The sequence below is a fragment of the Hyperolius riggenbachi genome, chromosome 4 (genome assembly GCF_040937935.1).
Source record: "Hyperolius riggenbachi isolate aHypRig1 chromosome 4, aHypRig1.pri, whole genome shotgun sequence".
In the NCBI taxonomy this organism is placed as follows: domain Eukaryota; kingdom Metazoa; phylum Chordata; class Amphibia; order Anura; family Hyperoliidae; genus Hyperolius; species Hyperolius riggenbachi.
The window spans coordinates 118,435,595-118,448,938 of record NC_090649.1 but is presented as its reverse complement, the minus strand read 5'-3'; the positions used below and the strand labels follow the sequence as shown (position 1 = coordinate 118,448,938).

General features: G+C 42.7%; 1 protein-coding gene across 1 annotated transcript in view; it reads left to right on the top strand.

Annotated features, from left to right (window-relative positions):
- The first annotated feature begins 345 nt into the window (after positions 1 to 345).
- LOC137571407 (serotransferrin-A-like) overlaps positions 346 to 13,344 on the top strand; it is a 91,922-nt gene continuing 78,923 nt past the window's right edge. Inside the window, exons 1-2 of the mRNA XM_068280442.1 lie at positions 346 to 454; positions 4,740 to 4,900. Coding sequence (XP_068136543.1) covers positions 412 to 454; positions 4,740 to 4,900 — 204 coding nt within the window. The 5' untranslated portion in view covers positions 346 to 411. The remainder of the gene's footprint in view (positions 455 to 4,739; positions 4,901 to 13,344) is intronic.

The following is a 13,344-nucleotide window of genomic DNA, read 5'->3' as shown; positions in this document are numbered from 1 at the left end:
AGAGGACTGCTTGGTACATCTTTCCTCTGTGATGATGAAATCATAAAGATTGCTAAGATGGGAGCGGTGCAGAGCACAACAAAGCGTTTTTCCTCTGACCTGTATCTGTGCCAAGGTGATGGCTGGGAATTTCCCTTTTCTTCCCCATGCCTAATACACCCATGACAGCAAGAGTTAATCCATTCATTCAAAGGACAGGGGAGTTTTGTGCCAAAATTTCAAATCTCCCAAATCAGAGGGGGAGGAGAGGAGGCAGCCAGGATTGAGAAACACAGAAAGGTAAACATGACAGGCACAGAAATTCTGTCCACTCAGCTCCTCTGCTTCTGTATAAAAGGCCACCCGTTGCTGCTGTCTGTTCTCCACAAACTGAAGCCTGACAGTTTGTGTGGGACAAAATCTGCCGCAACCATGGCTTCTACACTGACACTCGTTTTATGCCTAGGGATGATGGGTAAGTAAAATGTCTGTGATAGCAGGAGCACACATGACAAACAATTATTGCCTTTACTCTTATTGTGCAAATGGATTCAATGGATTTATAGAAGAAGAAATTAAGTACAGTATAGCAATACCAAAAAGACAAACAGAAGCTGCAAGTTGCAGAAGGCATGTAGGTGCTCATTATTTGGTCCCATCTACTATCTATTTTTTAATTTTTTCATTCTGGTATTTAAAGGATCATTATGGCAAATAATTTTAAAATTAAAAATACATGTGAAGACATACAATTAAGAAGTACATTTCTTCCAGAGTAAAATGAGTTATAAATTACTTTTCTCCTATGTTGCTGTCACTTATAGTAGGTATTAGAAATCTGAACTGACAGGTTTTGGACTAGTTAATCTCCTCATGGGGGATTTCTAGCATTTTGTTTATTTTTTTTAAAAAGCAATTCCTGGAAGGGATCTATACAAAGATGCTGGCTGCCCCCCTACCTGTTTGCACATTATTTTGGCAATTTGACTGAACAACTGCTGTTCATTAAGCTTCTCAGGAAACCCTGAGAATTCCCCATGAGGAGATTGGCTAGTCTACAACCTGTCAGATTTTTACTACTTACTGTGACAGTAACATGGGTGTAAGGTAATTTCTAGCTCATTTTATTATGGGAGATACGTACTTCTTAGTTGTATATGTTTACATATACTGTATTTTAAATTTTACAATTTTCGTGACACTGCTTCTTTAACAAAATTTTGTGCATGTGTACATTTAAGTATTATCTATATTGTCTGTTTTTTCCATCTAAAAAATATCTGTAACTTTTTTTGTACTGATCAAATATTTCTTAAAGGGCCACTATTGCAAATAATTGTAAAATTGTAAACACATATGTATGCACATGTATAAAATGTTCATTTGATCCAGAGTAAAATGTACTATAAAATAGTTTTCACCTATGTTGCTTTCGTTTTCAGTAGCCAGTAAAAATGTGACAGATCTGACAGATTTTGGAATAATCCCTCTCCTTATGGGGCACTCTCAGGATTTTCTCCATTTGCAAAAGTGCTTACTGGGTAGCAGTTGCTCAGTCCAACTGAAAAAATAGTCTGCGACCAAATAGGGAGGCCGGCCGGCATGTTTATATACAGTGGTGCTCAAATCCGGATCCGGGAGACATCCGGATAGTTCTATCCGGATATCTCCGAGTAAACCTGTGCGGGGTGGGCTTCCGGGTTGAAGGAGGAAGTGTTTGTAATCACGTGACGGGTGTGGAGCGCATCGTGGGAGGCGCCGAGGGACGGACGAAGAAGACGTCAGACAGGTAAGATTGACCCCCTCACCCAGGTTTACTGGGCGATATCCAGGTAGCAACTATCCGGGTATCTCCCGGATCCAGATTTGAGCAGCACTGTTTATATAGATCCTTCCCATAGTGCTTTTGTAAACAATAAAGGAAATACTGAGACTCCCCCATGAGGGAATGGACTAGTCCAACACCTGTTAGATCTTTCAATTTTTAACTGCCAACTTCAGGTGACAGCAACATAGGAAAAAAGTAATTTATAGAGTATTTTACTTTAGGAGAAATGTACTTCTTAAGAGTACACATATATTTTAACCTTTCTAGTTTTCTGCGATAGTGGTCCTTTAAAGGGAACCTGAAGTGAAAGGAATAGGGGGGATGCCATATTTATTCCCTTTTAAACATAAAGACGCAGAAGCTATCACACTATTTATGGTGTGGTGTGGTGCAATGGCTGCTGTCGGGGCAAAGCTAGAGGTACTCTTGCGATTCAGCGCTAGCAGTGAGGCTTACAAAGTAAGCCTCACTGTACGCTTGTCCCGAACCATTTACCTTTGAAGAACAATCGCATCCCATCGGAAAGCAAGAAGGAATATAGGCCTTCCTTAACTCTCCTGGTAGAGCATTACTTTCAAATATTATTGAATCAACTTCAAAATGCTTCTAAAATAATCATTTAAATACATTTCTTCTACAATCCACATGACGCCACCAACGCTCCTGCATCAAGAACGAAAAACTTAATAGACCAATCAATGTGATTGTAGATTGTAGATCAATGTGAGTAGACGGTCAGTCACTTTTTCTTCTCTCTTGCATATTTGGTACTCCTTGATCCATGATCCATGATGACATCACATCACATTGCCATTAGATCAACTCCAGCCAAGATGACTACGCTTTTTCTCAGTGATGAACAAAAATGTCGATATTCTTTTTGCAATAACTTTTGCAAAAATAATGCAAAATTCAATTTCCAAGCGTAAATGCCATCAAAAATAATTTTGGCATAAGTTTGAGATGTTTTACATTTTCGCAAAGTTTTTTCATGCATTTCTTGAATTTTTTGTGGGTAAAAATAACGTTTCTTTTTGTTTTTTGCAAATTTTTGTAGTGAAAAGAAAGATTAATTTTATTTGATCATATTGTGAAAATACAATATTTTCTCAAAATCGAAAACTAGCATTTTTGGGGGTGAAAATTCACAACCAACACTACTGTTTATAAAAGCTGGAAATGGTGGCAAGAAAGAAACAAAAGACACAAGTACCCTATAACAGATGTCCCAGATTAACAATTATAACTACACTTAGGTAAAAACAATGGCTCTGATTCAATAAACTTTTCTTTAAAATTTTGTTTCGGAAGTTGTTTCTCCTCTTATCTATGGAATTCATTTTTTAGCACATTGGAAGTGAAATAGCCCTAAACAGTTGGTGTGACATAAAATACTGAACTTTTCACTGGTCGTTTTACTTACCTGAGGCTTCTACCGGCCCCCTGCAGTCGACCTGTGCCCAGTGCCCACGCTGGTACTAGCCCCAGCTAAAGAGCTCTGGCCCGCAGTGCGAGTTTTACACTGCCCCCCCCCCCCCAAGCACTCTATACATAACAATTGATACAGTGCACCAAAACCTGTCAAGGACAACCACAGTGTTTGAGATGCAGGAAGGGGACTGGAACAGTTTAATGATCACTACTATTTAAAGCATCTATAGAGGTGATTATTACCAGCACAGGACCAATAAAGAGCTAATACTGTGGTTAAGGGAGGGCCCTATGGGGCCCTTCTGGCTCAAGGGCCCTGGTGCAGTCTAGGCCTCTGCAACCCCTATTGCTACGCCACTGCCCCCATACACGATATTGTCTCTTAATTTGTTATGTAGTGGCAATAAGTCAAAAGTAAAAAAATAATGTTTTGTAGTTTTTGAGAAAATCAATGTTAAAAATGCAAAGGAAAAATGGTTTTTAAATTGTCATTTTTTAAATCGATTTTCTCAAAAACCAAAAGGTCTTTTTGAAAAAAAAAAATATTTTTTTTGCTTGTTCCTACTCTTCTTAAAGCGGATCCGAGATGGAAAACTAACTATAACAAGTAACTTGTCTATATATCTTATCTAAAGTTTAGATAGTTTAGATAGTTAGAAAGTTTACACAGCAAATCTAGCTGCAAACAGCTTTAATAGAAAATGATTATTTCTTCCTGTGATACAATGACAGCAGCCATGTTGTTTGTAAACATTACACAGAGGCAGGCTTATCTGCATCTTGATCACTCAGGCTGTGAAAAAAAACGAATCCCCCCTCCTCCCTCCTCCCCTCTGCCTCTGAAATCAATGGCTAGTAACACCTCCTCCTCCTCCTGCCCAGACTGAGCTCCCATGAGCCCTTGCTACTGCCAAGGCTCTCTGAAAACCTGTAGGCATGGTTTATTTAGTTTATAGGGAATTAGAGTATTAACACAAAAACAAAAAAAGTATTTGGCTTGAAGAATGCCCTATAAACAATAGGAAAGGAACACAATTATGCAATGAGTAAAAGTTCACCTCGGATCCACTTTAACATACCTAGCAATTTTGGTGACAACGGCATATGGCATATATGGGGGCTTTGGTCTTACCCCTAAAGTCAGCATAACATTACGTGAAAATTATGCAAAATGATGGTTCCTGATTCGGCTTACAAACAAAATTAATTATGATTATTCCCGAAATTTTGCATTACAATTTTGCATCATAATTGCGAATTACAATGTGAAATTACGATGAGGCGAAATTTGTGCTTGTCATCACTAATCTTGGCTATTCAGACTGGAAGCAGAGATAGATTGCAACTCTGCTGTTACTGGCTGAGCACTAATTACACTTCCATTTTGCCAATTGTAAACTTGTTTGTGAAAAAAAAATGTGTAATACGGTTTTTGCATCACTGATATGAAGTGTAAAAAGCTATACCTGATCTGTGTTTTTAATTCAATATCTTTGTACAGCCGTGTCCCTGGCAACCCCAATAAACACTGTCCGCTGGTGTGTGAAATCTGAGGTGGAACAGAAGAAGTGCAGAGAACTCAGCAAAACCTGTGGAAGTGAAAATATAGGCCTCAGCTGTGTCCTCAGATCTAGCAATGCTGACTGCTTTGACGCCATCTTTGTAAGTTGATACTAAATCCTGGACTGCGTTCAGCATAGAGTAATGGAGTGCGTGTATGGCGGAGTACTTTTTCATGGCTTAGATAGCAGTTGTTAGCTCTGCTTAACTATTTACTGGATCTTGTGCAGTATATCTACGCCCTGCAGGACTTCATCTGAAGTCCAAGGGATGTAGATGTTCATCTACTACTGTATCACTGTTGTGTGCACTCCCAGATCTCAATCCTGCGCACACTCCCGCGCATGTTCTTTTCGCCGCTGGTTAGTACAGAGATCTGTGAAGGGAAAGACAGTTCCCATTCACCGATCCAAGCACCTGTGTAAATGATCGCTGTCATTGACAAAAAGAAAGTAACACAAACACGCATTACTTCCTTCGTACACTGCTTAGAACACAAGAGGAATAAACGAGGGGGGCGACATCTAGTGGCCAAATAGTAAAATGACACCTCCATATATTAATTTAATACATATACATACACTTCTCATTAAAATTAACCCCTTACTCCCCCCCCCCTACTATCTACCATCATTATCAAAATATGACATTTGCATCCATATTCAAAAATTACATTTTTTAATATTTATGTCATGAGGATATACTGTCATTTTTTCAAATATGGGCATGTAATTAGTGATGGCCCCAAATGGAAAAAATGCACCTTTGTCCCAAATAAAATATTGTCGCTATACATTGTAATAGCCGGGACAAATGGGCAAATAAAATGTGTGGGTTTTAGCTACAGTAGAATGGTTTATTTTCAAACTAGAATGGCCAAAAACTGAGGAATAATGATTATTCTTTTCAAAGAAGGCCTAATCGGTGGCAAAAAAAAGATAAATTATGTCATGTTAAGGGAGTGATTACGTTATTGGTGAATGAAAGGGAGGAGTACTGAAAAGTGAAAATTGCTCTGACGTAACTGTCAGGCGTACAATCAAAAATCAATTCTTTATTTTTATCTGGTGAATGAGTAAAAAAATTAAAAATCACTTTTACTTTTGTTGCTGATAAAAGATCATTCCCCACTTTCCCTGGCTCTTATTTGGTACATTGCTGCATGAAGAAAGTTGCAGGGCATGCTGGCTTGTCTTTTTTTGCTTCTTTATTTCCGCCCAGACTTAACCACCCTGGCGTTCTGATTAAATCGCCAGGGTGGCTGCGGGAGGGTTTTTTTTAAATAAAAAAAAAACTATTTCATGCAGCCAACTGAAAGTTGGCTGCATGAAAGCCCACTAGAGGGCGCTCTGGAGGCGATCTTCCGATCGCCTCCGGCGCCCAGAATAAACAAGGAAGGCCGCAATGAGTGGCCTTCCTTGTTTTGCTTATATCGTCGCCATAGCGACGAGCGGAGTGACGTCATCGACGTCAGCCGACGTCCTGACGTCAGCCGCCTCCGATCCAGCCCTTAGCGCTGGCCGGAACTTTTTGTTCCGGCTACGCTGGGCTCAGGCGGCTGGGGGGACCCTCTTTCGCCGCTGCTCGCGGCGAATCGCCGCAGAGCGGCGGCGATCAGGCAGCACACGCGGCTGGCAAAGTGCCGGCTGCGTGTGCTGCTTTTTATTTCATTCAAATCGGCCCAGCAGGGCCTGAGCGGCAGCCGCTGGCGGTGTTGGACGAGCTGAGCTCGTCCAGACCGCTCAGCTGGTTAACTAATGCAGCCTGATTGGCTGAAGCCTCTTTCCCTCCTGTTTTCCTCTCCCACACCTCTGTTCCTCTATGATTGGCCAATATTTCTCAAGATCTAAAGCTACAGAGTCACACAATGACAAAGCACTTTCTATTGCAGAGCTGGGTGGGAGTGTCTGAAGTCTGTGTTTGCATTGGCCGCCCTTATCCCAGAGTAAGGGAGGAAAAGACATCTGGGTTGGCTTCAGATACAGGGATTCCAAAATGGCAAATGCCTGAAACAGTTTACTCTTTATTTACTACCGGTATATAAATCTCACTGATATCAAATGTGGACAGTGCAATACATATGTTATATACATAGAACAACTATTTATCTATTTATATATGTGTTTGTTTGTTTTTAAACCCTTAGTGGTTAACTAGTTAAATATCAACTCTAGGAACGTATGTGTTTCTAGTCCTGTGCGGGCTTGGCCAAGGCAGAGGTGATAGAGGTGCCAGCCTTAGGTGCAGTGGTGAGGAAAGGTCAAGGTGGTGCATTTGAATTGGTGAAACTGTGGCTGGAAACAATTGAACAATAGAGACATGCACTACTCCCATACTCCAATAGTGCTATCATCGCCTAATGTCATTATACTGACCAGCAGGAGTCGGAGCAGATAAAAATAGCACACACACAGCGCCGCCGCTATAATAATGCGCCGCATTAAGATACATTGTAAAACGCTAATTAGCCTTTTAAATGTTAAAAAATGGCGTATCGCATTAGGTTACATTGTAAACTGCCATTTAGCAGTTTAAGCCTAACAAAATGGCTCGCTGCATTAAGTTAAATTGTAAAACGCTGTTTAGCTTTGTTGGGGTTGGGAGGAAGCGGGACACTGGTGTTAGGGGTGGAGGGAGTAGGATTAGGTGGAGGGAGAATGTGTGCATAGGCAGCATACATTACCTTGTCCCGGCCGGCGATCTCTCCTTCACTTCTTCAATTAGTTTGCTGTAGTCCTGCATCCAGCCAATCACCATGTGGCTTCAGTCCCCGCATGGTGATTGGCTGGCTGCAGGACTGCTGCAAACTAAATAGGAAGTGAAGGGGCGATGATGATCGCCAGCCGGGACAAGGTAATGTATGCTGCATATGCACACATCCTCCCTCAACCTAATCCAACTCCCTCCACCACGCTGCCTAACACCAGTGTCCTTCTGCCTCTCCCCGTCCCCAACCCCTGCTGCCTAACACTATCCCCCCTGCATTTTTTAATGGTGCACCGTTCCGCCGATAAATTTATCATAAAACGTTATTTACAGTTTTAATGTATTTACATTAAAACAGTAAATAGTGTTTTATGATACATTTATCGGTGGAATGGTGCGCCATTTTTCACCCTGCGCCATTTTTAACTGGACGTGCAGGAGTGGCTAGGGCCATCACTATGATACAAGTGGCACCATCAGTAGGGCTATTGAACATGTGGACTAGGGATGAGAGAGCGAGAATCAGGCGAATCTGGCCTTTCTTGCTTACCAAACATTTCCATGAGAAAGGCCTATGCGTTATGCGTTCGTTTGTCACTGAATGACCATGGACAAAACATAAGGGTCATACGGCACCAAAATGTCACCAGGAAGTGCAGAATGGGCGCCTGCTGAGCTAATCATCTGCTCCCAGGATGCACAGCAAGCCCAATATCCAATAATAAGATCCCATTACACGCACTTATTAAGGCGGAGAAAGGGGTTTTTAACCACCTGCCGACCAAGTGGTTTCCTATTGATCTGTGCTGGGTGGGCTCTTCAGCCCCCAGCACAGATCGTATTGCAGGCAGGGCGATCAGACTTCCCCCTTTTTTTCCCCACTAGGAGGATGTCCTGCTGGGGGGGTCTGATCGCCGCCGCTCTGCTGTGCCTTGCGGGGGGGACTCCTCAAAGCCCCCCTCTGCAGCGCTATTCCCCCCTCCCTCTCCTTCGCTCCCTCTACCTGGCTCTGTAGGCAGTACAGGACGGCGATACGTCCTGTACCGCCTCTGATAGGCTTCAGCCTATCAGACGGCAGCGATCCCCGGCCTATCAGAGGCCGGGGATCGCCGATCTCCTTTACGGCGCTGCTGCAGCGCCGTGCAGTGTAAACACCGGGGATTTCTTCCCCGCGTGTTTACATTTCGCCTGCGAGCCGCGATCGGAGGCTCGCAGGCAGTTTACGGAGACACCCTCCGTGAACTGACATGGAACGTTTCCATGGAAACCCACAGACAACCAGTTTACGCCAATCGGCGTTAGCTGGTCGTCAAGAGGTTAACTCTATCTTGTGTTCTCTGTGTGATAGCAGCTAGAGACAGACTAGGAGAGAAGTGTATGCTGTGATAGATTTACATAGGTTAGAGCAGTGTGTGCTTGTGGTTCGTTTTGGATGGTGGCAATAGACAACAAAAGATTGATTTATCAATCGTTTCCTTCCGATCACACATTTATGAATTCTTAGAATGTTTCTTTCTAATCACAAATGTATTGGTCGGTAATTACAGCTCAATTAATTCCAAATCCTTTTTTGGGCAAAAAATTGCAGAACCAAAGGCGTTCTCGCCTATCCCTTGTGTGGTCATATAATCCTATGACTGGGTGATCAGGTAGTATTGAATGGAAAGCACCTGTCTGTCATCCTGATTGTGTAAATGAGCTAGCTGCAAGTAGGGACTGACCTGAAGAGGGGTGGAGTGGGGGGTTGACAGGAAGCACTCCCCATGGCAAATGCATGAAAACATACCCTTTAAAGAACTTTTATACTCTAAAGTTAAATAAATAAATAAACAACACACGGGAAGGTGTTTAAAGGCTGCGGCCCTTTCTTTATTGGGGATTTTAAACCGATTAAACTTTTTTAAAACTTTAACGTGAGTTAAACACAAACCAAACACACACATTTTTGTTTTCCCATTTTCACCAGAGCTATTGCATGATCTGTAGACCCTAGCAATACATCAGTTGCTCATAGCAACACACCAACTGCCTGCCCCTATTAGTGGGAAGCAATAACCCCCCTCCCTTCCCCCAATAAGTAGGTACTGAGACAAGACACTGTTGGTTGTTCCTAGCCAACTGACCCAGAGCACCAGGTTACTCACATTTTATACTGTCCTTATTTCGTCACTCATTGGGTCACCTGGGGACCCAGCTCCAGACCAGAGCCAATCAATTGCCACACCCTGCCCTCAGTCCATCTCCTGAATGATTGGTTAAACGCCCAGGTAGCATCCTCAGCAACAGCACTTTCCAGAAGCTGAGATGTATCTCCTCACAGCCAGCACCTATAACAAGAAAAAAACACACAGCGAGAAACACACACAGCTGTATACTCATACACTGGATACATATAAGGAGTATTCAGCATTTGCCATGAGTGTGTCACCCTATTAGTGTTCCTTCCTTTCCAGCATCTGCCAAAGCATGTAATGGATTGGCTAGGATGCACAAGAACTAAGCAAGCAATTGAGGTCTGATGGGGTAAGGAAGAGGACTTTAGCATCTCTGCCTTGTCCCAAGCCTTTGCGTAGGCACTCAGTGGCAGAGTTTGTTTTCATCTGTGTACAGACATTAGGCAATTTCATTAGCCAAGATCAAATAGACAATATATTTACATTTGTATCAGGAGACTTTATTTGCTATTTTGCACAATAGTTTGCAGTGCATAGTACAGGCTGACATCTGTAGTCATGGAGCTGCTTGTTGAACCATGTCTATGAACTGCTCCCACTCATGGATTCTGTGTGCACATAACAAGTTTAAAGAGGAACTCCAGTGAAAATAATGTAATAAAAAAGTGCTTCATTTTTACAATAATTAAGTATAAATGATTTAGTCAGTGTTTGCCCATTGTAAAATCTTTTAAATCCCTGATTTACATTCTAACATTTATTACATGGTGACATTTTTACTGTGGGCAGGTGATGTAGCTGCTGCATGCTTTTGTGGCAGTTGGAAACAGCTGTAAACAGCTATTTCCCACAATGCAGCAAGTTTCACAGACAGGAAACTGCCAATAGTACGTACTCAGAATTTATTTGTGGGAGGGGTTTCACCACAATATCAGCCATACAGCGCCCCCTGATGATCTGTTTGTGAAAAGGAATAGATTTCTCATGTAAAAGTGGTATCAGCTACTGATTGGAGTAAAGTTCAATTCTTGGTCGGAGTTTCTCTTTAAAGGACAACTGTAGCAAGAGGGATATGGTGGTGGCCATTTTTATTTCCTTTTATGCAATACCAATTGCCTGGCTATCCTGCTGATCATCTGCCTCTAATACTTTAAGCTATAGACCATGAACAAGCATGCTACATATCAGGTGTTTCTGACATTGATGTAAGATCTATCAAGATTAGCTGCATGCTTGTTTCTGGTGATATTCAGACACTACTGCAGCCAAATAGACCAGCAGGGCTGCCAGGCAACTGGTATTGTTTAGAAGTAAATAAATATTCCAGCCTCCATATTCTTCTCACTAAAGTTGTCTTAGTATTTCTGATATTTTTATGTGTGTATTTTCCTAATTAAGTGTATCTTGTGGACTTAGGCTATTCCAAACATTTGCCTTACCCTGATATTAGCAGTGAATGGATGTAATGGGTTTATTTTTCTTATTTTTTAATCTTGTGTAAAACTGCATGTTGTTAGTGGTCCAGTCTTTATTAATCGGTAGCCCTATAACCCTGCACAGAACGATGAAGCAACACCAATCCATTCCCCAGAGAGTCTAGTATAAATGCAAGGAAATTGTATACCTTCAAACAGTGGGGTAGTAATAGGGAATGCAGAGGTTGCAACCGCATCAGGGCCCATTGCCGCTATGCACCCGATCAACCACGATGGCCCGACAACTTGCAGCATGTCTCATCGACATGCTCAGCCTGAAATTGGTTGCATCGTCGATCCAGCATGCACTTGACGGCACCGATTTTCTCACAGTTTGATAGTACTTATCAAAACGGATGGTTGATCGGCCACCAAATCGCTAGATGCATGTGTACCTTAAAGAGACTCAGAGATGAGTCTCACTGCAGTTTTTTACCCGGGGCTTCCTCCAGCCCCATAAGCATGGATGTGTCACTCACCATCCTCCTCAGCGCCACCATTCTCCGGCAGTCAACCCCGGTAAGCAGCTCAGTCGAACTCAGTCTGACTGAGTGACGTCAGCCGGGACCTTCTGAGCTTGCACAGAAGTTCTGCGCATGCGCAGAAGGTCCGCCGCTGACGTCACTGAGCCGCTTACCGGGACTCACCGCGGCTGAACGGGACATTGTAGGACGGCAAGGGACACAGCAATGCTTATGGGGCTGGAGGAAGCCCCAGGTAAGTAAAAAAAACTGTAGTGAGATTCATCTGAGTCTCTTTAGTAAAGGTGTGTTTATGGACGGTGTTGTGCCTCGGATTGCTCTCTGCATATCTAAATGATCAGCCTTCTCCTACTACCATCTAGTGCTCGGCTTGTTCTGTATTTGAAAGACTTTCATAGTGTGCTTCTACTTTCCCTACGTAAAGTAGCTTCATTAAGACACAGACAAAACATTACATTACATCTTTACATAAATAATTTCAGGAACAAAACACTGGGACTATGTGGGAGTCCTTGCATCCTCCTATAGCCAAGCTTCTCACTGCAGCTCCTGCCAGTTGAACCAGAAACAATATAAGATTTGATAGTGCATTCAAATAAGTTGCCCTGTTCCAGTACCTATATCCTAGGGTGACACTCCACACACACAGTAAATCTCTGTGGTCACTCCCCCCCCCCCCCCATCACACGAGGCTCACCAAATAACATAGCCAAATTAACGCTCATGTTGCAGTAGATTCAACCTCAAAAGAGCAATTGATCATAGTGTAACAATGTTTAATAAAACTTGGTAAAATCAGAAGTTGCACTAACAAGTATAGAGTAAAAGACAGCATTTATTATTATTATTATTTTTAGAATTATTATTTATATAGTGCCGACATTTTCCCTCAGCGCTGTACAGAGTACATTGTCTTGTCACTAACTGTCCCTCAGAGGGGCTCACAATCTTATGTCAGACTACAAAATGCAGTTTTACTTACCTGGGGATTCTACCGCCCCCTGCAGGGTAATCTAGGACGCTCCGGTTCCCCGCCGTGGCTCAGTTTCAATTCTGGTGACTGAGCCTGTCGCCGGCCACTGCGTCTGTGCGCCCCTGGCCGCACGGGTACTTATTCACGCTCCCGTCGTCAGGAGCTTCCTGCGCAGGCGCAGTATGAGAAGATCTCTACTGTGCCTGTGCAGGATGGTCCAGGTGCTGGGAGTGCAAAAGCTGACATGCCTGGCCCAGGCCGCACAGGTGCAGTGGCCTGTCATCGTAGAAAACAAAACTAATCCATGGCAGGAGGACCGGAGCATCCTAGAGTACCGGCGCCGCCACTGGATGACTGCAGAGGGCCGGTAGAAGCCCCAGGTAAGTAAAACTGACTTAAGTTTCCCTGTAACCCTACCATAGTCATATGTCTATGTATGTATTGTGTAGTGTATATACTATAAAGTCTATAGTCTAGGGTCAAATTTAGGGGGAAACCAATTAACTTATCTGTATGTTTTTGGGATATGGGAGGAAACCAGAGTGCCTGGAGGAAAGACACGCAGACACGGGGAGAACATTCAAACTCTGTGAGGGTAGTGTTGGGTTAAGCAGTACTAACGAAAAACGCAATGCCATTTAATGTTAATATTTATTAGTTTTTATATCTCGTTTGTTTTTTGCAACAGTAAATATCGTTAATAAAGCTTGACAACGATGGTTCTCGTTATTAAATT